The sequence below is a fragment of the Brachyhypopomus gauderio genome, chromosome 4 (assembly GCF_052324685.1).
Source record: "Brachyhypopomus gauderio isolate BG-103 chromosome 4, BGAUD_0.2, whole genome shotgun sequence".
Lineage (NCBI taxonomy): Eukaryota > Metazoa > Chordata > Actinopteri > Gymnotiformes > Hypopomidae > Brachyhypopomus > Brachyhypopomus gauderio.
In genome coordinates, this window is record NC_135214.1 from 10,956,239 (window position 1) to 10,979,790 (window position 23,552).

General features: G+C 45.9%; 2 protein-coding genes and 1 long non-coding RNA gene across 7 annotated transcripts in view; 1 reads left to right on the plus strand and 2 right to left on the minus strand.

Moving 5' to 3' along the window:
- The window catches only part of LOC143511594 (uncharacterized), a 37,255-nt gene extending 34,010 nt beyond the window's left edge, over window positions 1-3,245 (minus strand). Inside the window, exon 1 of the long non-coding RNA XR_013130182.1 lies at window positions 3,196-3,245. This is a non-coding gene — a long non-coding RNA (uncharacterized LOC143511594). The remainder of the gene's footprint in view (window positions 1-3,195) is intronic.
- A 3,727-nt stretch (window positions 3,246-6,972) lies between these two features.
- On the plus strand, window positions 6,973-14,284 carry LOC143511595 (rac GTPase-activating protein 1). 2 transcript variants are annotated; one of them, XR_013130183.1, is made up of 15 exons: window positions 6,973-7,237; window positions 8,056-8,258; window positions 8,739-8,875; window positions 8,965-9,037; window positions 9,164-9,220; window positions 9,726-9,821; window positions 10,509-10,853; window positions 10,926-11,087; window positions 11,253-11,348; window positions 11,477-11,675; window positions 12,534-12,661; window positions 12,824-12,956; window positions 13,490-13,616; window positions 13,746-13,857; window positions 13,959-13,983. XR_013130183.1 is itself a non-coding variant. In XM_077001183.1 (15 exons), the coding sequence occupies exons 1-15, from the start codon at window positions 7,129-7,131 to the stop codon at window positions 14,008-14,010; spliced, it is 2,007 nt and encodes a 668-aa protein (XP_076857298.1). In that variant the 5' UTR covers window positions 6,973-7,128; the 3' UTR covers window positions 14,011-14,284. The 2 variants fall into 2 exon arrangements, 1 of the variants encoding a protein (XP_076857298.1); XM_077001183.1 differs by having other exon boundaries at window positions 12,534-12,639; window positions 13,959-14,284.
- Window positions 14,285-17,144: 2,860 nt separating this feature from the next.
- Window positions 17,145-22,785, minus strand: gmppaa (GDP-mannose pyrophosphorylase Aa). Of its 4 annotated transcripts, none has more exons than XM_077002163.1 (13): window positions 22,520-22,785; window positions 21,858-21,955; window positions 21,678-21,781; window positions 21,152-21,344; window positions 20,849-20,908; window positions 20,510-20,640; window positions 20,382-20,396; window positions 18,995-19,129; window positions 18,742-18,839; window positions 18,611-18,657; window positions 18,275-18,367; window positions 17,989-18,157; window positions 17,145-17,906 (listed from the first exon to the last, which is right to left on the minus strand). In XM_077002163.1, exons 1-13 carry the CDS (start codon window positions 22,557-22,559, stop codon window positions 17,806-17,808), a joined length of 1,284 nt encoding a protein of 427 aa, XP_076858278.1. In that variant the 5' UTR covers window positions 22,560-22,785; the 3' UTR covers window positions 17,145-17,805. The 4 variants fall into 4 exon arrangements, with proteins under 4 accessions (XP_076858278.1, XP_076858276.1, XP_076858280.1 ...); XM_077002161.1 differs by lacking the exon at window positions 22,520-22,785 and adding an exon at window positions 22,425-22,506; XM_077002165.1 differs by lacking the exon at window positions 20,382-20,396.
- Between the last annotated feature and the right edge of the window lie 767 nt (window positions 22,786-23,552).

The window sequence follows — 23,552 nt, forward strand, 5'->3', positions numbered from 1 at the left end:
ATTATCTTTTTAAAATGTCATAGAAATTGCGTGTATGGTTTCATGTCATTCCTGCATGAAACTGCTGTTTGTCACTGGACTGAAGCTGGTATTCCACTGAAGTCCTCAGCACACACACACACACACACCCCACAGGTGCTCATCTACATGTGGATATGCAGTGTTCTCCTAATTCCCTGTATCAGCAGCTTTGGGAGGTCCACTCCTCTGTGAACAGAGATCTGTCGATATAACAGTGATTGCACCCCTCCTCTCATCACTAAACAAGAGGGTAACTAAGGAAACCCGGCCAAAAGCAAAGATGGACCACTGACCTCCGCCACAGAGGTGTCCCAGAACCCCACAGCACGGTCTTATCAAACACAAGCACAGGAACACAAACACACACAAGCACAGGAACACAAACACACACAAGTACAGGAACACAAACACACACAAGTACAGGAACACAAACACACACAAGTACAGGAACACAAACACACACAAGTACAGGAACACAAACACACACAAGCACAGGAACACAAACACACACAAGTACAGGAACACAAACACACACAAGTACAGGAACACAAACACACACAAGTACAGGAACACAAACACACACAAGTATAGGAACACAAACACACACAAGTACAGGAACACAAACACACACAAGTACAGGAACACAAACACACACAAGTACAGGAACACAAACACACACAAGTACAGGAACACAAACACACACAAGTATAGGAACACAAACACACACAAGTACAGGAACACAAACACACACAAGTATAGGAACACAAACACACACAAGTACAGGAACACAAACACACACAAGTATAGGAACATGAGGCTCTCAGCTGCAAGCCAAGGTCTAATCTAATTGTTGCAACAACTTATCGTCTGCTCTCTGGTTTCTCTCTCTCTCTCTCTCACACACACACACACACACACACACCCAGTCTTGAGCTTTTAAACCTGCACTTGTGAAGTCACCTGCTCTGCTCTCCAGAGAGAGCTCGGTGTGTTTGTTGCACATTTAAAAACTCATCCAATTAATTATTCAGGGGTATTATTTTCAACATTTGATCCATTTCCCGCATCAGCGGTGCTGATAATGGCTCCCAACAGAGTCAGGAACACTAGACACAGATCATCTGCCCACATGTCTCCCCTTCACAAAGCATACACACACACACACACACACACACACACACACACACACACACAGCAAGTGTGAGTGGACACAGTGCACACGGCCATCAGTGTGACAACCTCAGACTCACTTCTAAGCAACAAATGATCTCAAGAATTCTCAGCATCAAATCAGTTCAGGAGTGTTTGTGCAAGTTGGGCAAACCTACAAGTAGCATGTCAGATGTTACGAATGAAAACTTATAACCTCTGCTTTCAGCTTTCCAGGATTCTGCTTGAGTGGCCTTTGAGGTTTGAGACTCGAATGGTGCTTGAATGGGAAACAGCTCCACTACTGGAGTTCAATGTAATGGTGTGTGCTTGCTAGGAACCGGGTCCATAATTGGAGTCCAATGTTGCCTGGCCTGCATCAGTACAGGCCGATGACCTGGTGACAGAACACTCTAACTTTGGAAACAAGTGTGACCTTCCCTGGAACCCTGGGAAAAAACATCAACTATGGCTCCTAGTTTAGTTACCAGCCACCAAACACCACCCTGTACCCTTCTACTTTCAAAGACAAATTGAATCAGACTGTAAACAGGGTCTTTGTCGGTGGTGGTGGTGGGTTGTTGTCATTGTTGTTTGTGGTGGGTTGTTTGGTCTTTTGAATCTGAGCAATCTCACATTTCTTTGTATTTAGTTTATTTCTTATGACTCCACAATAAATGTAAACAGGCACTAGTTAAAATGGGGAGAGAGAGAGAGAGAGAGAGGGAGGGAAAGAGAGGAAGGAAGGGGTGAGAGAGGTCAACTCCACCAGACGAGGTGAACTGATTCACTGAAGTACACAGGCTCCACCTGAATGAAAATTCATTGCCGATATCACTCTGAAATATGCATCACTGCACTCTGCCTCGTGGCCACAGAGGTCAGCAGTCGGCTGGACGCTGATCTGCATGTGAGTACGGCTGCTGCAGGAGGAAAACACAACAACCTGATCTGACAAGAGACGGCGAGCGTCTGACGAGCTGCACACGGCTGTCCACAAGCGTCCCCCTTCCTCTCGTGTTGTGGCGTTTCCTGTAGTGCGGAAGGTTGCGGTGCCGTTGTGAGAACTGCGGCACCAGGGTTGTGTGCGGGGGGCTGGGACACGGGGTGTGTTGTTAGAGGAAACACGCATGAGTCATCCAACAGCTCCCTACGACAGGACCGGGGACGCCATGGCCTACCACCAAACTCAACAACAACAACAAACTATAAACTCTTGACCTGCAAATGACTCACACGGGACAGTGTCACCATGACAACAGTGCTGGCTTTCTCTGCAGACTCCAGAAAAGAGGGGGTGGCTAATGAAGCCACACGTGGCCGTAGAATCACGACGGCGTGTGTCTGGCACACCAAGCCGAGCCCCCGACAGCAGACGTTACGTCCTGACGTGTGTCAGCGACCTGGGACACACCCCGCCGTAACCATAGTTACACAACACTGCAACCTTACTGACAGGAACTTAAAAACCTCCTCATCTTCAGTCAAACTGGGTTGAAAATACATCTTTGTACAGCAAAACGTTTTTACTAAATCAGACTATAGCTGCACACATACATAATAAGGAACATTTAACATGGAACAATTAATTGCCAGGTCTATGTTTAAAATAGAGAGCCTTTTAAAATGTAGACTCTTGCCATTAAATGCATTTAATAAATCAAATATGCTTTTATATTCAGCACATTATTCAGATGGTTTTTGTAAGTGACAGCAAGGGGATCGCTCCCCCAGAGGAAAGCAGATTTTTTTGCATTCCATCCAACTCCCACTATCAGATTTACACTTTTATCAACATGGCACCAGGGAGACGCTTTAAATTACAGAGCAGAAACTCGATTTCTGAAAGCATGCTGGATTTGTGTATGCGGTGGTGGGGATTCAAGGAACACGACGAGAGGTAGCTACATGAGATCAGCGGAAACATGGTGGAGTGGAGGAGCAGTGGCAGAAGGTACAAAAGACAGATAAATGATACACCCCCACCCCCCCACGGATCTTTAATAGAGCGTTGTTGTGACTCACACGGTACAGCGGCGAGGAGCCCGTTCTCTGGACAACGCTCCCAGTCTGAGTATTGACTTCCTGTGCTGAATTCCTGCAACCTGCTTTCCAACATGCATCAAATTTGAAAAGGAAATAAACAGAAGACAATGGGTGACATTACAGTAGTGCACACTGACCATGAGTAATGTAGGACCTACGGCGTTATGGTAATGACAGTAATGTAGGAACTACAGCATTATGGTAATGAGAGTAATGTAAGAACTACAGCGTTATGGTAATGACAGTAATGTAGGAACTACGGCATTATGGTAATGATTGTAATGTAGGAACTACAGCGTTATGGTAATGACAGTGAGTAATGTAGGTACTACGGAGTTATGGTAATGAGAGTAATGTAGGAACTACGGCGTTATGGTAATGACAGTAATGTAGGAACTACGGCGTTATGGTAATGATTGTAATGTAGGTACTACGGCGTTATGGTAATGACAGTGAGTAATGTAGGAACTACGGAGTTATGGTAATGAGAGTAATGTAGGAACTACGGCGTTATGGTAATGATTGTAATGTAGGAACTACGGCGTTATGGTAATGACAGTGAGTAATGTAGGAACTATGGAGTTATGGTAATGAGAGTAATGTAGGAACTACGGCGTTATGGTAATGACAGTATTGTAGAAACGTGGCACAAATGCAGAAAATAGGAACTAGGGAAGGACTAATTCTCAGAGTTTCAAGCTTCTGCACATAGATATATTTCACATGTCAGATCATGTCATCCCTCATTATATCAGAAACAGAATCTTTACAGCCAGGCCACCCTGGCTCTGCTCTGTATATCCACACACTGCCAGCGCTGCAGATATCACACATCAAACATCTTTTAGTCTGATGGTTAAAAGCAGAATTTGAAACCTCCTGCAAGCAACAGAGTTGGGCTGAGAAATGACGCCAGCGTCCATCGTTGATGGCCGACAGACAACATGATGTTGAGGCCGCATCATGATGCCACACCCCCTGCCCCGCCCACCTCTCCATACAGAGAGTGGAGCACACCCAGTCTTCTATAATCCCAGTGTCTAAGTTAGAACATAGAAAACAGTATTTATTACTTATTTCTCACCCAGAGATTAACATCAGCCATAGAACTGATAAATATGTATTTTAAGGAGTGTTGAATCCTTGCAAAGAAAAACACATCAACCATTTCCATTCTTGTGTAATCGGTTATTTTATTATTTTTACATTAAAATGCCAATATATGCTTTATGCATGCTTACCTAACCCTAACCATTTATGTATGCTTACCGAACCCTAACCATTTATGTATGCTTACCTAACCCTAACCATTTATGTATGCTTACCTTGTGTTCTTCCTGCACTTAAAAATACTTGCAATGATCATTTTTATTTCATAGAATTTATAGCTCCAGTACAAAAATCACTCCATGCCAGCAAAGATAAATGTCCTTTCCCACATCAGTATACATTTTAATTTAAACCATTTAACATTTTAACTTCATCCATCTTCAACTCCACACTCTCCACCCAAACTCTTCAGAAGGTTTTGCCTTAAACCTCCTGTCCTTGTGCACATGCAATATAACCACCAAGGGAGGTGGACAACGACCTTGTTTACAAGTTTACTGATTAATTAATATAACCTGTTTTATAAGTCTGTGTTGTTACCAGTTACAAAGCCCAGGACAGTCAGACACATTTCTTTCCTCAAAACATTTATGGTACTGATCATTTTCAGGATATAGTTTATCTGAAAAATCTCTTCCATTAGTCTTAACCTTAGGGAACACGAGACAGAGACAGATGAGAACAGCTACTGCTGTAAATACGTTGACTATACTTTACTCCAACAGCAACATCAAACCTTTATGTTTCAGGGTTCTAGTGATCTAGCACCAGGCCAAGTGGCAGTGATGTGAGGAGGTTCTCCCAGACGAGCCCCACAGCCCAGGGACACGGTGGAGCACCGTTTTACATCCATGTTGGCCTGGAGCTCTGCACTAAACTGCAGGATGATTCTGCATTGAAAATCTTTTCTTCAGTCTACCAGTGCTAAAAAGAAGACTTGAAAACCAGCATCTCGAGACACAGCCTCAAGAGGGAGTTCAATAAATCAATCACTGGAAATTAGTTGAAAAAAGGGTTAGTGGATAACATGCAAATGATCACCTTTCTGCAGATTACCTTTATGTCTTCTGGGACCGACACTGCTTGACATGGAGGAACTGAACTGATCCATGACTCTCTAAATAAGTCAGCGTTGTGCATCAGTGTCCATACCCAGACTCCTACTGACAGATAGTGACAACATCAGTGACGATGCCAGTGCACACGGTCTGTCATTTTATCTCCAGTTCGAAATGACTGTGGACACTTCCCACAAATAACAGTGTAGAGGTGGTACTGGTTAGCTGGTTTCGAGTCTGAGGGAACATTTACAACAGCAGAAAGGCAGATTGAAGAGGAACGAGGAGCATGCTTCCAGAACCTCGTATTCTGGATCCCAAGATGAACTCTAGACCAATCAAGATCTTCAAACCACTATTGTTGAGACCGCAGCATTTCCACATACAAGACTAAATTCCAAATGGAATATTCCACAAATAGGTGGCCAGGGCTTTAAAACCAGCTCAACTCTGAACGACACCAAAGACCTGCCACTGTAATCTCTTCATGCTAATAAACAGAGTCCATGGTGGCCGAGCAGAGCCGGCCTTGATCTCACAGGCTCAAAACACTCTCGATAGGAACAACCGTAACAAGATTTTTTTGGTAAATTGAAGCAGCTTCGATAACAGAAGAACACATTGTTTGCAAAATAAAATATTTGCAGCAGTACCACTGAGAAGCTTATTTTCTTGTGAACAGCACTGATTCAAGCAAATAACACAACCATGTTCAAACACTGTCCTAATCAGCAACACGCCACACAGAGCGGAGAAAACACACAGACGGAACACAGAAGACGCACCAGCAGAACAGTGTGTGTCTTCATTACCCTCTACTGGCCACAGTGGGAACAGAACACGCAGGTTTAAAGAAGGAAAATATACTCACAATAAAAAGGATTTGAAGATTTTGTTAAAAATGTATTAATAATCATAAGTAGATCATATTAGTTACCATCGATGAAGATTATGGAATGATGGATACATGTTTTACATTTTAGAATATCAAATCCGACACTGGGATTCGGTAGTTCAGTAGGCTGAACAAAAGCCTAGACCAAGAACTGACAAGTGCATCAGTATTTCTGTCCTTCACTGTGCCGCCGCGCGCGCGCGCACACACACACATACATACACACACACACACACACACACACACACACACACACACACACACACCAATCTTTTCATTAATTCCCACATTTCTCTAACGATGTCCCAGTGACTATGAGCCAGGGTGTCCCTCACACCCACCACAGGCTCAGAGATGGAGATATGGAGATATGAGGAGGTTCAAACAGGCCAGCTCCACAACCACGCAGGGCTCGCTGGATTCGTCCACAAATCGCTTTGAGTCCGACATCTGAATCATGAATCTGCTTCTTTCTCCCTCTCAAAACCAAAGCGGTAGGCCGTCAAAGTGAACTCAGATCGCAACTCTAAAAACGTCTCTAAAGTTTCTGTTTTGTGGTGGTTTTCACTTCTGGCAGTAGCTAACCTGGAGGAACTAATAGGAACATAATGACGTGCCAAGATCTCGCAGTATAAAGTAAAGCGGCCCAGTACTGTGCGCGTTAAATCATTTCAGCTCACGTGACACATTTGGTCTTCCACGCGCGTGGCAGAAGGTGCAGAGCTCGCGCCGCTGTGCTCGCGCCGCCTGTGCTCCCAGCACCTTCTCCACGTGTGCAGTCTCCCACACCACCTGTAGAACTTCACCAATAGCCAGACGCACTCTGCTTGATTAACAGTGATCAAGTGGATGTTCCTCGCCGTCGGTCGAGCCAACATGGGAGAACAATTTGTTAGGGAGGTTCTTAGTTTGTGTTTGCAGAGGAAAGTCTTGGACCAAAATACAAACTCTGACCTCGGTAAGACTTCAGTGCTCGTCTCCCTACCTGCGGATGTGCTGTGATTTAAAGACCACTTTCCACCGTGTTTGATGTCAAGGTTCTCTCGTTCATTTTGCTCTTACGTTTTATTTTTGAAGACGTGCTGCGATTACGTTCACTTCAGCAGTGCAGAGTGCCTCTGTTTTCTTCATTCTTTATTCACTCTTCATAACGAGGTAGTGTTTGGTCTTTCCCCAACCAACCTAGGCCAACACTCACACTCACCCTCCTTCCTCTCCTGTATCCATCACAGTTTCTCTGTCAAGCTCGAGTTACTCATGCTTGCTGGCTTCTGGGGGTTTGCAGTATTATGTCTTTATCTTTTTTTTTTCTTTTAACGCCGATGGCGCCACTGGCAAAGACCAGGAAATCAACAACAGGTCGGCACGCGGGTTAATGCAGTGCCCTTTGTGTTTTCATACAGCTGTGGTTCATAAAAAATTATGAGCAAGGCCATCAGATATTATCGGGTTGACCTCTGCCATTTTGCGCAGTTTTTCTAAACTGAAGTGCAAAGTTTGTTTGTTTTTTTTGCATTTCTACAAAGTAAACTCGGTGTCTTGGGATGTAATGACCAGACCTGAAGACCGTTACTGATACACGTCCAGCTTTCTAGCGTTTACCTGACATGTATTGATTTCATTTAGCCATCCACCAAGTAGATAGATTGATTTCTTGTACGTCACGTTAAAATTACATAGAAATATTGATTTTGTAATCTGTATAGGCCCCATAACATCTCCACCGTCTCTCCAGCGCTTTGGTCATAACCACAGTGGCTTTCTCTACGTCTCCAGAGTTCATAGATGTGGTGCGAAGCTTTGAGGCCATCAGGAGGAAATGGCTCCAAGCAGAACTAGAGCTGAAGAAGTTCAAGGAGATGCTGGTGAAATCGGACGTGGCGCGTGCCGCCCTGGAGGTCAAGCTGAAACACGCTCGCAACCAGGTGGACGTAGAGATCAAGAAACGCTACAAAGTAGAGGCCGACTACCAGCACCTGGTAACGCATCGCCAGACCCAACTGATCAGCAGAAGCTTTTTTCCTAGTGTCATTTGATAATAAGCTACTCCAGGGCTTTGAGTGAAAAGATTTGCTTTTTGAATTGTGCCTCTCAAAAATGGGAAAATTACAATTGTAGAATGAACACACCAAGGCAGCATCTGTCTGAATCACTTTACTTGATACTATTCAATTAACAGGACAAGAGCAATTTTGTGTTGTTTATTATGAGAGTTTATCTCATAATGTATAATTAAGATGTGTTCACTTGGTAAATACAATTTATGACTGCATCTTCTTTATTATCTTTAATTATATCAAATCGAACTGTGGGGATGTCTTTAAGCACATGGGCTAATTAGCAGATTGTGATCTTTGAACGAGTTCTCAAACATGCTAATTAGAGTGTGATGTGCTGTGCTAAGCTAAGGCTGGCAGTCAGACTCTCGAGTGTGATCCGCTTCACTTCTGACCCGACAGGAACGTCAGATGCTGCTGATGAGTGACATCCTTGTGCACGATGGCCGACCCAGCGCCTGCCTTAATGAGCAGCAGAGATCTGTACTGGCCAGCTTAAGACACAGAGGGGCCGTGGTCACACAACGCAGAAGCAGGCGGTACACACGCGTGTCATCAAGCTCCTTACTGTGTGTTGTGCCGAGTTGTGACGCGTGCTCCGTGATGACCGTAACGCATGTCGCCGCAGGTTATCGGTCATTGATGAGTCTTCCTTCCTGTCGCACTCTGACATCAGCTATGACCGGACCGACGATGACCTGGTATGTACTGATTGGTGGTGACAGAGTGTGTAGTTGTTCTAAAGGTGCATGCTACTGTAGACATGAAGACATGGTGGTGCTCCCAAGGCAAACTGTGCTGGTGCCTCGTGCACCGACTTCCTGCAGGACTTGGAGGGCGTGGCCGCACTGAAGCCTCTGAAGTCCAGGGCTCGGGAGAAAAGAGTGAGTGCTCACCAAATCCTGTCTGGCTGCCTAGTACGAGCATCGTCTAAACTGCCTTCTCGACCAGCAACTTTGGGCACAGACACAGAATCTGGGAGTCTTGTGACTTTCGTGTCTTGACTTCCTCTCTCGTGTCTTGACTTCCTCTCTCGTGTCTTGACTTCCTCTCTCGTGTCTTGACTTCCTCTCTCGTGTCTTGACTTCCTCTCTCGTGTCTTGACTTCCTCTCTCGTGTCTTGACTTCCTCTCTCGTGTCTTGACTTTCTCTCTCGTGTCTTGACTTTCTCTCTCGTGTCTTGACTTTCTCTCTCGTGTCTTGACTTCCTCTCTCGTGTCCTGACTTCCTCTCTCGTGTCCTGACTTCCTCTCTCGTGTCCTGACTTCCTCTCTCGTGTAGCTTATGTTGTGAATGTGTCTAAAGTGCTAGTGCCTGTGTGGGGGTGGGTTGCTTGGAGACCAGTGCTGTGATGATGTGATTCCTGCTGGTGTTGCTGGGTGTTTTTAGCGTTCCTCCATGGGTCCGAGTGTCGGATCTTCAGTCCAAAAGCGAGGGCGACTCAGTGGACGTTCTGGAGATCTCCCCGCACGGCTCGTGGAGAAGGTCGGTCTGTTTATCCACTGGGTTTAACATTCTTGAACAAGCATGAATCTCCTCCGCTTAATTCAGGTGTATTTTAACAAAAAAGTCATAATTTAATGATGAGGAAGAAAACCCAGCAGTGTAATTGGTATATTCACTTCCTGTAACAAGTCTAAATGAGTAGTTGAAGGAGTTGACAGTCTTCCATTCATTAGCCGTGATTTGGTCCTCAGCCTCAGGATAATAACGAGCTTCCTGCTGCTTTATCTCTTCAAGGGGGGTTGAAACTTGAGCAGTGGAAACAGTAATGCAGTGTTGGCAAATCATTAGGAGTGTGTAGAGAAATGGCCACGCCTCCCTCACGTCTGCCCCGCCCCCATCCTGCGGTGCCTGCGCTATGGTGCGGTGTCGTTTCCTATCGGTGGCCTCGCTCATCATGTGAGCTTCTCCCTGCTGGCTCTGCTCAGGTGGAAGTGAAGCAGGTCTCTGCTGTCGGCTCTCACGTGGTTCGGACCCGTCAGCCAACACAGACCCCACGCAGAGAAAACGGATGAATCGGCACTCTTTGAAAGTGGATGTGCTGTCGCAGACGTGCACAGGCACACAGTTTCTCTACCGATGCATCTTCCTTACTAAAGTGGTCCCTCTGATGGGTCTGGTATATATATATATATATATATATGTATGTGTGTGTGTGTGTGTGTTTAGGAAGTGGAGAGCACGGTTGTTACAGCATCCGTCAGTACACCAGACAACGGAAGCCAGATCCACATGGTGATAGACATTACCCAGGAAACAACAGAGCACCCTCCCCGGACACGAGACAATCCGGTCCCGCCTACGTGTGCCGAGCCGCATTCGCGTGGAGATCTCTCGCTGCCGAAGGTCCTGAGCGTGGACACCACGTGTCCCGCAGAGCAGACGTCGGTGTGGCTTTCCACCGAGCTTACCGAGGCTGAGATTGTCCCAGAGATGGAGGTGACCGCTGTAGCGCCCAGTCCCCCGGATATCACCCCCACCACGGTCGTACAGCACGTGTTCCTGCCCAAAACTGTACGGATGACCCCGCTGTCCCCCAGTATAGCACGTTTTAGTTTTAGTATATTAGTTCTGGTCTCCCCCCAGGTGATCCGTCCTGAGACGTGTATGCCCTGTGGGAAAAGAATCCGCTTTGGGAAGGTGGCAGTGAAGTGTCGTGACTGTCGCGTGGTCGCTCACCCCGAGTGTAAACACCTCTGTTTGGAGAGATGTTCACCCACCACACACGGCACCCAACAGCCAAACCAGGTCCCGTTACACACCCCTTCTCCATCTCCTGAACACAAGCCGACCACACAGCTGAGCATTATTACTATTACATTTGTAGTGGTACAAGAGTGCAAAACCGTTCGCCCTCTTTCAAGTCGAGTACTCGCGTGTTTCTGATCTGGGTTCTTTGGGTCTTGTTGCTAGGACACCTTGGAAAACTTTGCTGCCCCAACCCCACCCAGAATCCCTGCACTGGTTGTCCAGTGTGTTAAAGAGATTGAGAGGAGGGGCCTTCAGGAGGTACGTCTTTGTGACCAGCATGTCTCCTTGGCGATCAGCATGTCCTCTGTCCTGGGCGTCCTAAGGCGTGCGCGTGCGTGCGTGCGTGCGTGCGTGCGTGCGTGTGTGTGTGTGTGTGTGTGTTGCAGAGGGGTGTGTACCGCGTGCCCGGGGGAGAGAGGCTGGTGAAGGAACTGAGAGAGCGCTACATCAGTGGGAGGGGACCTCTCATGCTCCACAAGGTGGATGAGATCCATGTTGTGTGCGGCCTTCTCAAGGACTTCCTGAGGAAACTCGGAGAACCTCTTATCACCTTTAAACTCCACAGAAAGTTCATGGAAGCTGCTGGTGACGTCTCTGTCCTAACTACATGACCGATTATAAAACAGAGATTTACGTTTTTAGATTAAATAAATGAGTGTAGTGTTAGAAGTAATTATTGATTTTTGTTAATAGTATTATTATTAATAATAATAACACCGTTGACAGCCATGGTAATTTCAGGGCCTACTGCTCTGGTCTTCAGGGGTTCCTTGCCATCTTAATGAGGATCCAACACTGACGTTATCTGCTGCAGGCCCAGCATCGCTAACCTCATGCATTTAGGGTGAAAATCCCGTTCTCAGGGACGTCCTATAACGTCCCTGTGACTCTTGAGCACTTGGTAGTGAGAGTAGTTTCCACACACAGTGTTTGAGAGTCCCAGTCTGTAAAGTGAGGAAGGGCTCCGGTGATCCAGCTGTTGGCCTGGGTGATCTCCTCATTCTCCAGCTGCTCCGAGTCCGTGAGACTTCAGGGACATTCTGCCTCTTTCCTGAATCTCCAACCGTGGGAATGGCACTCGCGTCCTGAACTGTCCCGATCGCTTTGGCCGCTAGTGCTTGTAGTGTGTGAATTAGAAGCAAACCTGCCTCCCATTCTGTTTCTTGGTCTTTCTGTTTCACGAGAGTAGAACGTGTGTGTGTGTGTGTGTGTGTGTGTGTGTGTGTGTGTGTGTGTGTGTGTGTGCAGAGTCGCAGTTTGAGCTCTGAATATGACGGATCCCTTTCTGTATGTTGCTCTGTGCTGTTCCTCATGACAGCAGGTATCCCAGAGTAGGTTCAGATGTTTGTGCGGTTGTTTATTTATTTTTAATCAAGATGGAGCTTATTTAAGAGGAATGCGACTCTGTTTACCAAGGCTGTGAGACGTGTGTGTGATTTGCAGAGTGTGCGGAAGCGGACAGCGGTTCGGCGGCGATGATGCAGGCTGTTGGGGATCTACCGCTACCTAACCGTCACACCCTGGCCTTCCTCGTGTTGCATCTGCAGAGGTGGCGTGCACCGCTAGCCCGTGTAAACACGGCCGCACACACACCCAGCACACACACTTTATGATGGGTAATAATGGGCAGTGTGTGCAGGATGTTCCTCGAGCGTCGTGTTGTTTTGAGGTGCTGCTTGTTTCTTGGCTGGGCAGAAGATATCCGAGTGTTCCTGGTGTCTGTTTTCTCTCAGAGTTATGCAGAGCCCTCCCTGTCAGATGGATCAGAACAACTTGGCCCGTGTGTTTGGACCCACCCTAATTGGACATGGCATGCCAGAACCGTCTCCTCTGACCATTATGAGGGACACCAACACGCAGCCCAAAGTTTGTGCCTCAGTCAATTACGGTTGGAAGGACAGTGCCAAATCTGCTGTTTCCATTTCAGTTTCTCTACCGGCAAATTTTATACCCTGACCATGTAATTTAGAGATATGGTCATTTTATAGTCTGACCGTGTAATTTAGAGATATGGTCATTTTATAGTCTGACCGTGTAATTTAGAGATATGGTCATTTTACATCCTGACCATGTAATTCTGAGATATGGTCATTTTATAGCATGACTGTCGTTCAAAGTTATGGACATTTTACAGTATGACAGTGTAATTGGTCATGTGGACATTGTTGTGGACATGAATGATGATTTTTAGAGAAGCACTTTGGTGTTTATCCCAGCTATGGGAGCATTGCATTGTGGGAGCAGGACTAAAGAACTTGTGAATATTACCATATTTATCACAGTATGTCTTTAGTATTCCATCACAGAGGAAGTGGAGGACGTTTGATTATCTCTGGATGCGTTGTGACGTGATCTTCTGAGTGGAGATGTTTTCTAAAGCTCTTTTAACTTCTTTGCAGGTGGTTTTGCGCCTGCTCTCTTTCCCTCCAGATTACTGGAGAAGCCTCCTGTCTGTGGAGCGAGACCAGGTCATTTCACCAGCGGTCGACACCAAACTCAACAGTGCTGCTCCAGGAACTGAGCGAGGTTAGAGAAGCTCCGCCCACCCTCCAGAAGCTCCTCCCACACTCCACCTCCCACAGTTTTGTCTTGAATAGGAGTGTGAGTGGGAAACACTTTGGAGGAAGCCATTGTTGTATGTATTGTGTTGTTCAGACAGGATATTTAGGCCTGTGACCTCCCCTGAGCTGAGTAAATACCCCAGAACCCCAGGCAGTGTTTCTCTTAAGGGGAAGATTAAGAACTTTGGCAATGCCTTCAACAACCCGTAAGTCTCACACCCTCCAAACACCTTCATATGGCTCCAGAATCAAAGAAAGGTGTAAATCATGACTTTGATTAAAATAAATAAATGTTGCACCATTTCAGAAGCAAACCCAGAAATGATCCAGGGAAAAAGTTCTTCACCTCCCCGAAGTGAGAAGCTAAGCCTGTATGTGTGTGTGTGTGTACGCAACAGGACAGGTGGTGATGTATTGGTAGCCCTCACTAGCACACGTTTTGACACTGGCAGCACTTTAATGTAAGACGTTGAATATGATTAAAATTGAAGTGTCACTTAAATGAAGGAAAGTGACTCTTCAGCACTTGGGAAACACTGTGTTAAAACATAAATGTCATTCATTGATATGGGTCCGTTTTACAAATTATTTCAAAGCAGCTTTCTCTCTGGCTGGTTTATTATACGTTTGTATTTTTCTCCTGGCTATATGGTAACATATACACTTGCTCATTTTTAAATATGAGGTAAAAAGTAAATATTCCCTCAAGTCACCGGTTTCTGTAAGGACTACAGTACCCATACACACAAACTTTGTGAAATTCACAGACTAACATTCACATGTTAGTCTTTTTGCAGGAACAGTTGATTTCCATGTGACTCAAAGTTCTGACCTCTGAAATGATCATGTTTTACATTAGCAGCATTTAGCAGACACTTGTGACAAAATGCTTAAATTATCTTCAGGCAGCAAAAAATAGTTTGGAGTCCAAAAAAACCAAGTGCATCAAATATTGCACCCCAGCGCCGGAGTGCTGCCTCAGATGGGAGTTGTACATCAGTGCGTGACACAGGGAGCAGCAGGACTGTCTTTGGCTTTGCAGGCAGACCTGTAATGAGCCAGTGAAGTGAAGGTAGTAGTGGACTGATGTGGGATCGATCCAGGAGCAGTGAAGACCTGCCATGATTCAATGTACTGGACCAGTCGCGAGGGCCTGACGGTGCACACACAGGGAGACGTACCAGGAGTGAGCTGCACTAGTCGGGTCTGGACCGTAGACTGAAGTACGAGCGTCCTCTCTAAAGACAAAAACAAATTTCCCAAATGCCGCCGAAAAGAAAGCTGCCAACTGAGTCAAGTTTCACCTGATCTGCAAATAACAGCTGGTGGTCCACACTGCACTGTTGGACAGTGATCAGTGACTCGAGATGGCAAAGCTCTGAACACCAGAAGGATATGTAGGAACTTGTGGGGGTGAGCAGCCATCCATGATATGGTGGTGAGGAGGAAGCGGACCTGGCCGAGGAGAGACGTGAGAAACACTGATGGATCCTGTTAACATTCTCAAATGTGGCAAAAACCCTGAGATTGGAGTGGTGGGTAGAGGAGAACAGACACGTGTGGACTTCAGTGTCTTGTAGAAAACAACCCTGGCAGCTCTGAGGAGAACTTGGAGATGAGTGACTAGAAAAAGCAAAGATCAGAATCTAGTTGTGATTGCCCCCACAATTTCTCTGCCGTTCTTATTTCCCTCTAGTTGCTGCAGAGGATATCGGGCCTGGAGGAAAGAGGACGTAGGAGGTTAATCGAAGAGGAGAGAGGGAGAGAGCGAGGGAGAGAGAGAGGAAAAGGAGCCCTGTTGTGGAAGGGATGGTGTACCAGCAGAGGCAGGGGAGGAGGGAGACGGTTGAAGGTTGAGATGACTGAAGGAGACATGTGTAGGTGTGGACAGGGAGAGGAGAGTGTGGGAGAATGAAGCATAGAAAGTGATGATCTGTGAGGTGAAGGGGAGGTCGCCATCAGCTCCAGTGTTGGGCCTGGCTGCTGAAGTTCAGAGTGCCTGGCCTGCTCTGTGCATTGGAGGATGGAGGCTGAGTTCATACGAGATGACTGCAGTTTGCCTGGTGGGAGATTTAAGTGACTAAAGGAGAATGAGGGGTCCCATCAACGAGAGGTGGACGAATGTTCAGCTCGTACGTAAGGTTGCCCTCGTGCGACACACGACCGTGATGTGATTCTGAATGGGAAAGAAATGGCTGACCAGATGATCTTCAACAGGAAGTAGAAAGGTAGGGAAAAGTGAGTTAGGCACAGCACCAAACTGGAGAGAGAAACCAAACTGACCCCCCCCCCCCAAATATGGGAGGGAGTAAACCCAGAAGACCAGAGTAGCAGAGTTGCCCTGGTTGTCAAGGTCTTTGAAAGGGCTAAGAACTGAATTTGTAAATGCGAAGGGTTGGATGAAGGCCACTTTCTGGACAGTCCATCCCACTGTGAGAGAACAGCTGTATGAGGTTGAGGTGGTTGATATGGTGGTTTCTGTGGTGGTTGTACTGATGTTCTGTGGGCGATGGGCTTAAAAAAAAAAAAAAAACGTAAGTAAATATTTTGGTGATTGATATTGAGTACTATTGGGTTCATCTATAGAATTTTGAAAGCTTGACTATCTAAGCAATAGTATATTCACCTCATCTTACAAAGTAGAGGATACAGCTGTCAATATGAGCAGAATATAAATTTACAGTAAACATTTACAATAAACATTGTTCAAGAAGCTGAAGTTGGCTTTTATATGCCACCATAAAAAGGTAGAAAGAATTATTGAGCATATTTAAGGTGGCAAAATTGAAGAGGCTGTTAAGGTGGAATGAAAAATTCAGATAAAGCAACTACAGTCCTGAGCTTTCTACAGAGTTGATGGAGAGAGATTGAATATTTGGAAATCTTAATATACATATAAATAGCAAATTAGACATAAATGATTTCATGTGTCCAGCAGTGTCTGGCTGCCGGTGCCGTTGGAAGCAGAAACAAGCCAGAGACCCTTTTCCCTTTTTGAAATGTGCCTTGAGATGAATATTGAAATTATTTGAGGAAAAAATACTTCCGTGGAGATTGTGCCTTGTGGAATTAATTTCTAATTAATAAAACTTTCTTCACTTGACTGAACTGCTTGTATTTTATTCCCTACTGTTTAATTTCATCTTCATCAGTTATTCATTCTGATGGATGAAGATGCTATTGGACTCTTTCTAATCTCATCGCTTTTCACACCTCTTGGGCCTTCATGCCAACACCAGTTTTGCAAGTCCCATGTGTTCCAGCTGTGCGTACAAAGCCAGGGGGGCGGGTCTGCGACTCCCAGGCAGGTCTGTGACTCCCAATCGTGTCTGTCAGGTCTGCGACTCCCAATCGTGTCTGTCAGGTCTGTGACTCCCAATCGTGTCTGTCGGGTCTATGACTCCCTGGCAGGTCTAAGTTTTTTTTTTTTTTTTTTTTTCTTTCAGGTGGTGCACCAAAAATGAGAATAAATTAATCAGCCTCAAGATACAAGTCCTGTAAAATCATTTTAACATTTACATTAATATTTACATAATTCAGTTGAGGAAATGGTGGCATAATTATTCCATCATGTCAAGGGTCTTGGTCTCCAGTTGCCAATTTCCTATTCAAGGTATCATACATATTTATATACACTAACGGTAACACAGTGAGTGTTCAAGTTGTAAACTAATCTGCTGTTAATCAGCAGTAGTGTTGGTTATAACGTTATGCGCTCTTGCATTAAACAGATTCAAACTGTTTTCACTGCAGGTGATTTATTTCAGACAGCCAACAGGCCTCTCAGGACGTCGCGGTGGGTCTGTTCTTACATCAGAGATGGAAACGGTGGAGAAAAAATGCAATTGTAACATTTTTCTTACCTATGTACTGTCATTATTTATTCATAAATGGTTGTTTTGTATGAAGTCCTCCGCTGATAACAGCTAGGAAGACGCCCATTAAAGCTGTAAGCGGAGAGGTATGTTTACAGCAGAAAATGTGATTTCCAAACTATTCAGTAAGATGGAGAGAGACTTCAATTCCTCCCCTCCCTCTGTACCACTTCAACACAGCAGTACAGCAGTTCATGCTACTTAATCACCAGAGCAGGATTCAAGTGAGTAAAATACCATGAAATTTAATTCGGTGAAGTATTACAAACGGCTGAACGTCTACAGAATGATTTGGTTTTTGAAGCTCCTGTTGAGATCTTTGTGAGGGAGCACGATGGAGTTGAGGATGATGACTTCAGCGGGGATGGTTACATTACAGCCTGTGCAGAGGAAGATGACAGACATCATAAAGGAGTCACTTCTACCGCACATTTATATGACGGCGGATTGTTAAGACCGTACCTAGAATGGTTATGGATGGAGTTAGCTTTCCGTCTCTGAAAAGGGTTTCGCTGTCGATTTTGGCGTAGGGGTCGTTGGGGTTCGGGTCGCTGGGAGTCCCTTCAACTCTTGCCCATTTACCAACGGTACTGTCCCAGCCCACAATACTGTTCAGCACACAGCTGTGATCCTGCACAACACACACAATATGCACGTCTGCACTGGAAAAAACGGGTTGTTTCTGTTAATAGACAGTTGAAGGAGCAGCGGGAGTGCAGTGGTGCATGCTGGGAGTGGAGCCGCGTGCCTGCAGTGTAGCTCCGTGGAGGATCAGGGACTCTCTCACTCTCACACCAGCCCCGATCGTCACACCGGTGCCGATGGACACGTTCGGACCCAGCTAGCAGAGGGAGGAAAACGAGGCAGGTTTTCTCTCATGAAAATAGAAGAAGAAACCAAACATAACGGATCTTGAGCCAGTTTACACCGTGATAAATGGTATCTAAAGTACAAGTGCCCTCTAGTGGCTGAAACCTGTCTACACAGAGCAATATTGCTTTATGTTTTGACAGTACATGAAGCACTTGGGTCGTAAGTGTTTGCGGCTTCCTGCGAGCCAAGGATGTGTGGTGGCTTCACGTACCACAGCAGTGGGGTCTATATTTGCCGTCGGATGGATGTAAACGTTGCCTAAAAGCAGAAGACATGTATATTAGAATAGGGGTGTGGGAGGGGCCAGTCCAACACAAGTCCAACAAGAGTTAAGAGATTTACCCCTGATGCTGGGCCCCCCCGGCCTGAGTGTGGCTAGTCTCTCGGGATGGGTCGCGCGGTACTGGTGAAGATACAGTCGACTTGCATAGATGGCTGATCTAGGGGAAAACAATAAACACCCTTTGTTTACCTTTTCTTTACATGCCACCACATTTATGATTTATAACAGACATGAAGCTGGATCAGGGTAAAGGGACGAGCGTCTCCAGCAGGACGGGGGACGTCTCTCAGGACGGCTGTGTCCCGCACTCACCCTGCTGATTTGATCTGGCTCCAGAAGTGCTGGGTTTTGTGGACGTACAGCTTGCCCTGGCCCGCCAGTGCGGTGAAGATGTCCTGCTCCAAACGGATCACCTCGGCTCGGAGCCACCCGTTGGACTGCTCATCTCTGCAAACGCAGGACGCCAGACACAATACAGCCACGTTCTGGGCGGGTATGGGACTACACTGAGGACAACTGCAGTGTGAGAAATCACTACAAAACATTTACGTAGGCTGAAGTCAACGTGTTACAGCGGTGAGCGTGCAGCCAACAGCCTCAGGTCATGTGATCGCTGTGTAGCGCAGCTGAAAATGGGAACCATGATTGATAATATGCCAAAGTAAACAATGAGGGTTCCGGTCTACTGGAATCTGACGTTTTCAAAATACAAAGGGATGTGAACAAAGAAAGGAGAGAACATGAAGGTGAAGCAGAGTACCGAGTATAGAGTACTGAGTATGGAGTACTCACATCAGGTAAGCAATCTACTAAGCCAGCTCCTTTTCATTGCTGGTACACAGATGTCACGATGTTTCAGAGCAGTGTGTCAATACTAGTCCCCTGCACACCAGTGTGTCAATACTAGTCCCCTGCACACCAATGTGTCAATACTAGTCCCCTGCACACCAATGTGTCAATACTAGTCCCCTGCACACCAATGTGTCAATACTAGTCCCCTGCACACCAATGTGTCAATACTAGTCCCCTGCACACCAGTGTTAGTCAATACTAGTGCCCTGCACACCAATGTTAGTCAATATCTGTCCCCTGCACACCAATGTGTCAATACTAGTCCCCTGCACACCAGTGTTAGTCAATACTAGTGCCCTGCACACCAATGTTAGTCAATATCTGTCCCCTGCACACCAATGTGTCAATACTAGTCCTCTGCACACCAGTGTGTCAATACTAGTCCTCTGCACACCAGTGTGTCAATACTAGTCCTCTGCACACTAGTGTGTCAGTACTAGTCTCTGCTCCCCCCCCGCCCCCCAATATACCAGAACTAGATAACTACGGTCAGGTATTCAGGCTTCTGTGCCTTTACCAGCACTAGAAAACACCATGCAGAATTACCAAACTGTATGTCCCATTAAGCTGTAAAACCTTATTAATAATTGTATTAAGATCTTCATAAAGCTTTCAGAGAGGAGCCATTTTGAAACAGTGTCAGTAGGCAGAATTGCCCAGGCTGGTTCACACGCGCTACAGCCGCACACGTGCTCTAAACGTGCACCTCCAGGCCTACACACACACATCAGGAGGCCAAACACGCTCCAAACATTACAAGGCGCTTGGCACTGAAGACTCACTACACTCCACAAAACTCTCACAGCCCAGCTCAGTCGCACGCTCTGGGAACCACACTGAGACTTACCCTCCGTAGGGGTACCTGACAATGGAACAGGGCGGACAAAATCACAGAAGGATGAGGAAAAAAGTGTAAGCAAGCGTGAAGAGGAAGGACATGAAGGCAACATGCAGGAGAGAGACGTCCTCACTCACATCAGCGCCTCCTGCTGGTTCTTCTGGAACACAGCACCAATGTGCTGGAAGATGTCTGGTGTGAACAGGTATATTCCACAGTTGATGATGTCACTCACAAACGTGCTGGGTTTCTCCACGTAGTGCAGCACCTGCAGAGAAATGCAGGAAAACTCCACACAATTACCCTTCAGCCGAGGAACCAGACACAATGCTTCTAACTGTAAAGGACTCGTGGGATAAACACTGCACTAAAGCTCTCAGATGTGTTCACCCTTCAAATGTTTTACTCACGGTGCCTTTGTGCAAGTTTCGTTTGCTGAGTGTTTTAAAGTAACTCGGCTGTGAGAACAGCATTACCTCGCTCGTTTGATCGTTTTCTACGATACAGCCGTAGTTTAAGGACTGCTTCCTGTTTGCCTGCAAACACACACGCATCAGTGAGGTTAGGAAACACCACCAGGTTCTTGTTGCACACCTGCTGGAGCACTGAGATCATGTCTGAGTCCTCCAGGCCAGGGATTCCTAATCCAGTTCTGAAGTACCTCTACCATGCACATTTAAGTACATTTTCAAATGCTCCATTGTGAAGGGCCTGTTAGTTACAGCAGGTGAGCCCAGGAGGATCGTGGTAACACGGTGTAACGTAAGTAGGCTCGTAACCGTAGTGCCGAGGATGACGAAGCTCTGTGCGTCTCCGTGCTCCTTCTGGAAATTCAGCATGTCCTGCAGGGGAAACTCCGAGCACACGTCTGCGTTCATGACGAAGAACGCCTCCGGGGAGCCGGACAGGATCTGATCTCTGAAGTGGTATATCCCCCCGCCTGTCCCCAGAGCAGCGTACTCCTGCAGGTATCTAGTTCCAGAACAGGCTTCATGTATAAACGCTTCAGACCAGCCGGTGTGTGCACAGATTCTCACTCCCAGACCCCCCAGTACTCAGCATGCATTTGTGTTTTGAGGGGAAAATTAGCTGAAGAGTTGAATCAAGTGTTCAAAAAAAGTATTAACTTATGCTCCAAGAAACATGCAGGTTAGTCTGGACAAGACAGTGATCAAGATACAGATATTACTACAGAAAATGGCTCTAGAGTTAACAGTCCATGACAGACAATGTGAATGAATGGCACTAGTATTACAGGGTCTTGTCAATCAAGCATTAGCCTACATCTAATCTAACGGAGCTTACCTGACTGATACTTTCAGGTCTTGCTGTGCAGATGATATGAAACGGTTGAGTTCCTCATTTGGCTGGTAAAATCCGATTAGCAACACTTCCTTCATGTTCGGGATCTGAAATCAAAACGAGTTTGGAAAACGAGCCCTTGGAATATTCTTTTATTTTGCTCCCATACCTTGGCACACGTACCTTAGCGCAGGCCTCCATGTGATGCTGCAACATCGGAACTCCTGCCACCGGAAACAGCGGTTTAGGGACCTCGAAGGACAGCGGGCGGAACCGCGTGCCTGTTTCAACCAAGAGAACCGGCTTGTTACGGTCTAAACATGGAAAACTGGCTCGTTACGGTCTCCACACGGAAAACCGGTGTTGTGCCGAATTCAGCATCCCTGCCGGGAGATGCATCCCCTTCTCGGGAACGTGTGCTGTACGACTCTCTGGAGTTCTGTCCCATACATACTGTGTTGTATGTGAATGCTGTTAGAAAAACCATGTATTGACAAGTCCTGACAGCAGTGCATCCTGTTATGTTTAATACTGAGTATTATAATTCAGTATTTTCTAACTGACATGCATATACATTTTATATTTAATTTTATGGTGTTTCATCTGTAAAACTGACTGTTTGTGTCTATATGGCTAAAATGATTTTGAAGTAGAAATAACAAAATTTAAACGAAAAGTTGCACGGAGATGCATTTTTGGCAGACCACCTGCCGAGAAATACACCCTCTTAACACCGGCTCGTTTTCTCACCCTGCGCACGAAGTAGCCTAACACTAGCCCACCAACACTGTAAAACATCCATTTTATGAAGGAATGAGCCCAACACTGTAGATAGGCGCCCTCACCTTTCTGCGGCCCTCCGATCAGGATCACCGCTTTTAACATCGTCGCGCTGACGGCTGACCGGAAGTCACCTGAAGTCGAGCTGGCGAGTTTATGTGGGTCTAACTGGGCCGGGTGTGCTGAGCCATGAAGGTCATGACAGCGAGGACTGACCGCCGAGTCTCACCACATAACACTAAAACAAACGTGAGTGTGCTACAAGCAGTCAGCCATTTATTATGTTGCAGCGAAGTCGTGTGTTGGCCAAGTGAAGCTAACCAAGTGAAGCTGGCTTTATTTCATAATAAAAGTCCGTTCCGCGGTCTTATTCGCCGCTCTTTATTCTGGCAGCCAACATACGAGACGTTTGAAAAGTAGTTGGATAGTTTGAAACGTAGAAACTGTATAAGGAGATGATGGAATTTCACCTCACCGGGTCTAAATATTAAGCTTTATTTACCATCCGTGTGGTTATGTACTTTTTCACTGCAATATATTTTTTGCCCTTTACACTTCACTCTAATATTTATACACCACATAGCGTTTTAAATTAATGCGGGGATTTTTGCAATTTCACAAGATCATATTTGTTTTATACCCATGATGAGCTAACTCGCAATATGTTCAAATTAAAGATGAGAAGAATCCATCAATTTTAAACACAAACCAGGAATATGTGTAGTATGTACATTAAAGCTACATAAAGTAATTATGGTAAATGCCAAACCGTGGGCCTGGATCTTTTTTATGCACATTTTGGGTTTAAGATAATGGTATGCTAAAAAGCTATAGAATAAATAAATAAATATGGTTAATAAACTAGTTTTCTAGAGGATTCTCTGCACTGCACTGAAGCTTCTCTGTTCTAAAACACTAACCATAAAAGAAGGAGACTGAACACGCATCAAACACTCATAAATCAAATTAGCGAACACTGTCCGTTGGGCAGTAATTCTAGCAGCGTGGCCCGGTTTCGTTCCCGCATGGCCTCCTGGCCTCCAGTGGTCCGGAGCGTCTAGTTACGGACGTACATGTACACGGGCCGGTGTCGGGACA

What these genes read in the sequence shown, in the direction of transcription:
- gmppaa (XM_077002161.1), bottom strand. Translation starts at nt 22,476, where the DNA reads ATGGATGTTTTACAGTGTTGGTGGGCTAGTGTTAGGCTACTTCGTGCG. An exon ending in TAGGCTACTTCGTGCGCAGG is followed by an intron (nt 21,956 to 22,424) that starts GTGAGAAAACGA and finishes TGGTTGAAACAG; the next exon opens with GCACGCGGTTCCGCCCGCTG. An exon ending in AGCCAGATCAAATCAGCAGG is followed by an intron (nt 18,840 to 18,994) that starts GTGAGTGCGGGA and finishes GTTTTCCCCTAG; the next exon opens with ATCAGCCATCTATGCAAGTC.
- LOC143511595 (XM_077001183.1), top strand. Translation starts at nt 7,129, where the DNA reads ATGTTCCTCGCCGTCGGTCGAGCCAACATGGGAGAACAATTTGTTAGG. An exon ending in AGGCCGACTACCAGCACCTG is followed by an intron (nt 8,259 to 8,738) that starts GTAACGCATCGC and finishes CTGACCCGACAG; the next exon opens with GAACGTCAGATGCTGCTGAT. An exon ending in GGCAATGCCTTCAACAACCC is followed by an intron (nt 13,858 to 13,958) that starts GTAAGTCTCACA and finishes GCACCATTTCAG; the next exon opens with AAGCAAACCCAGAAATGATC.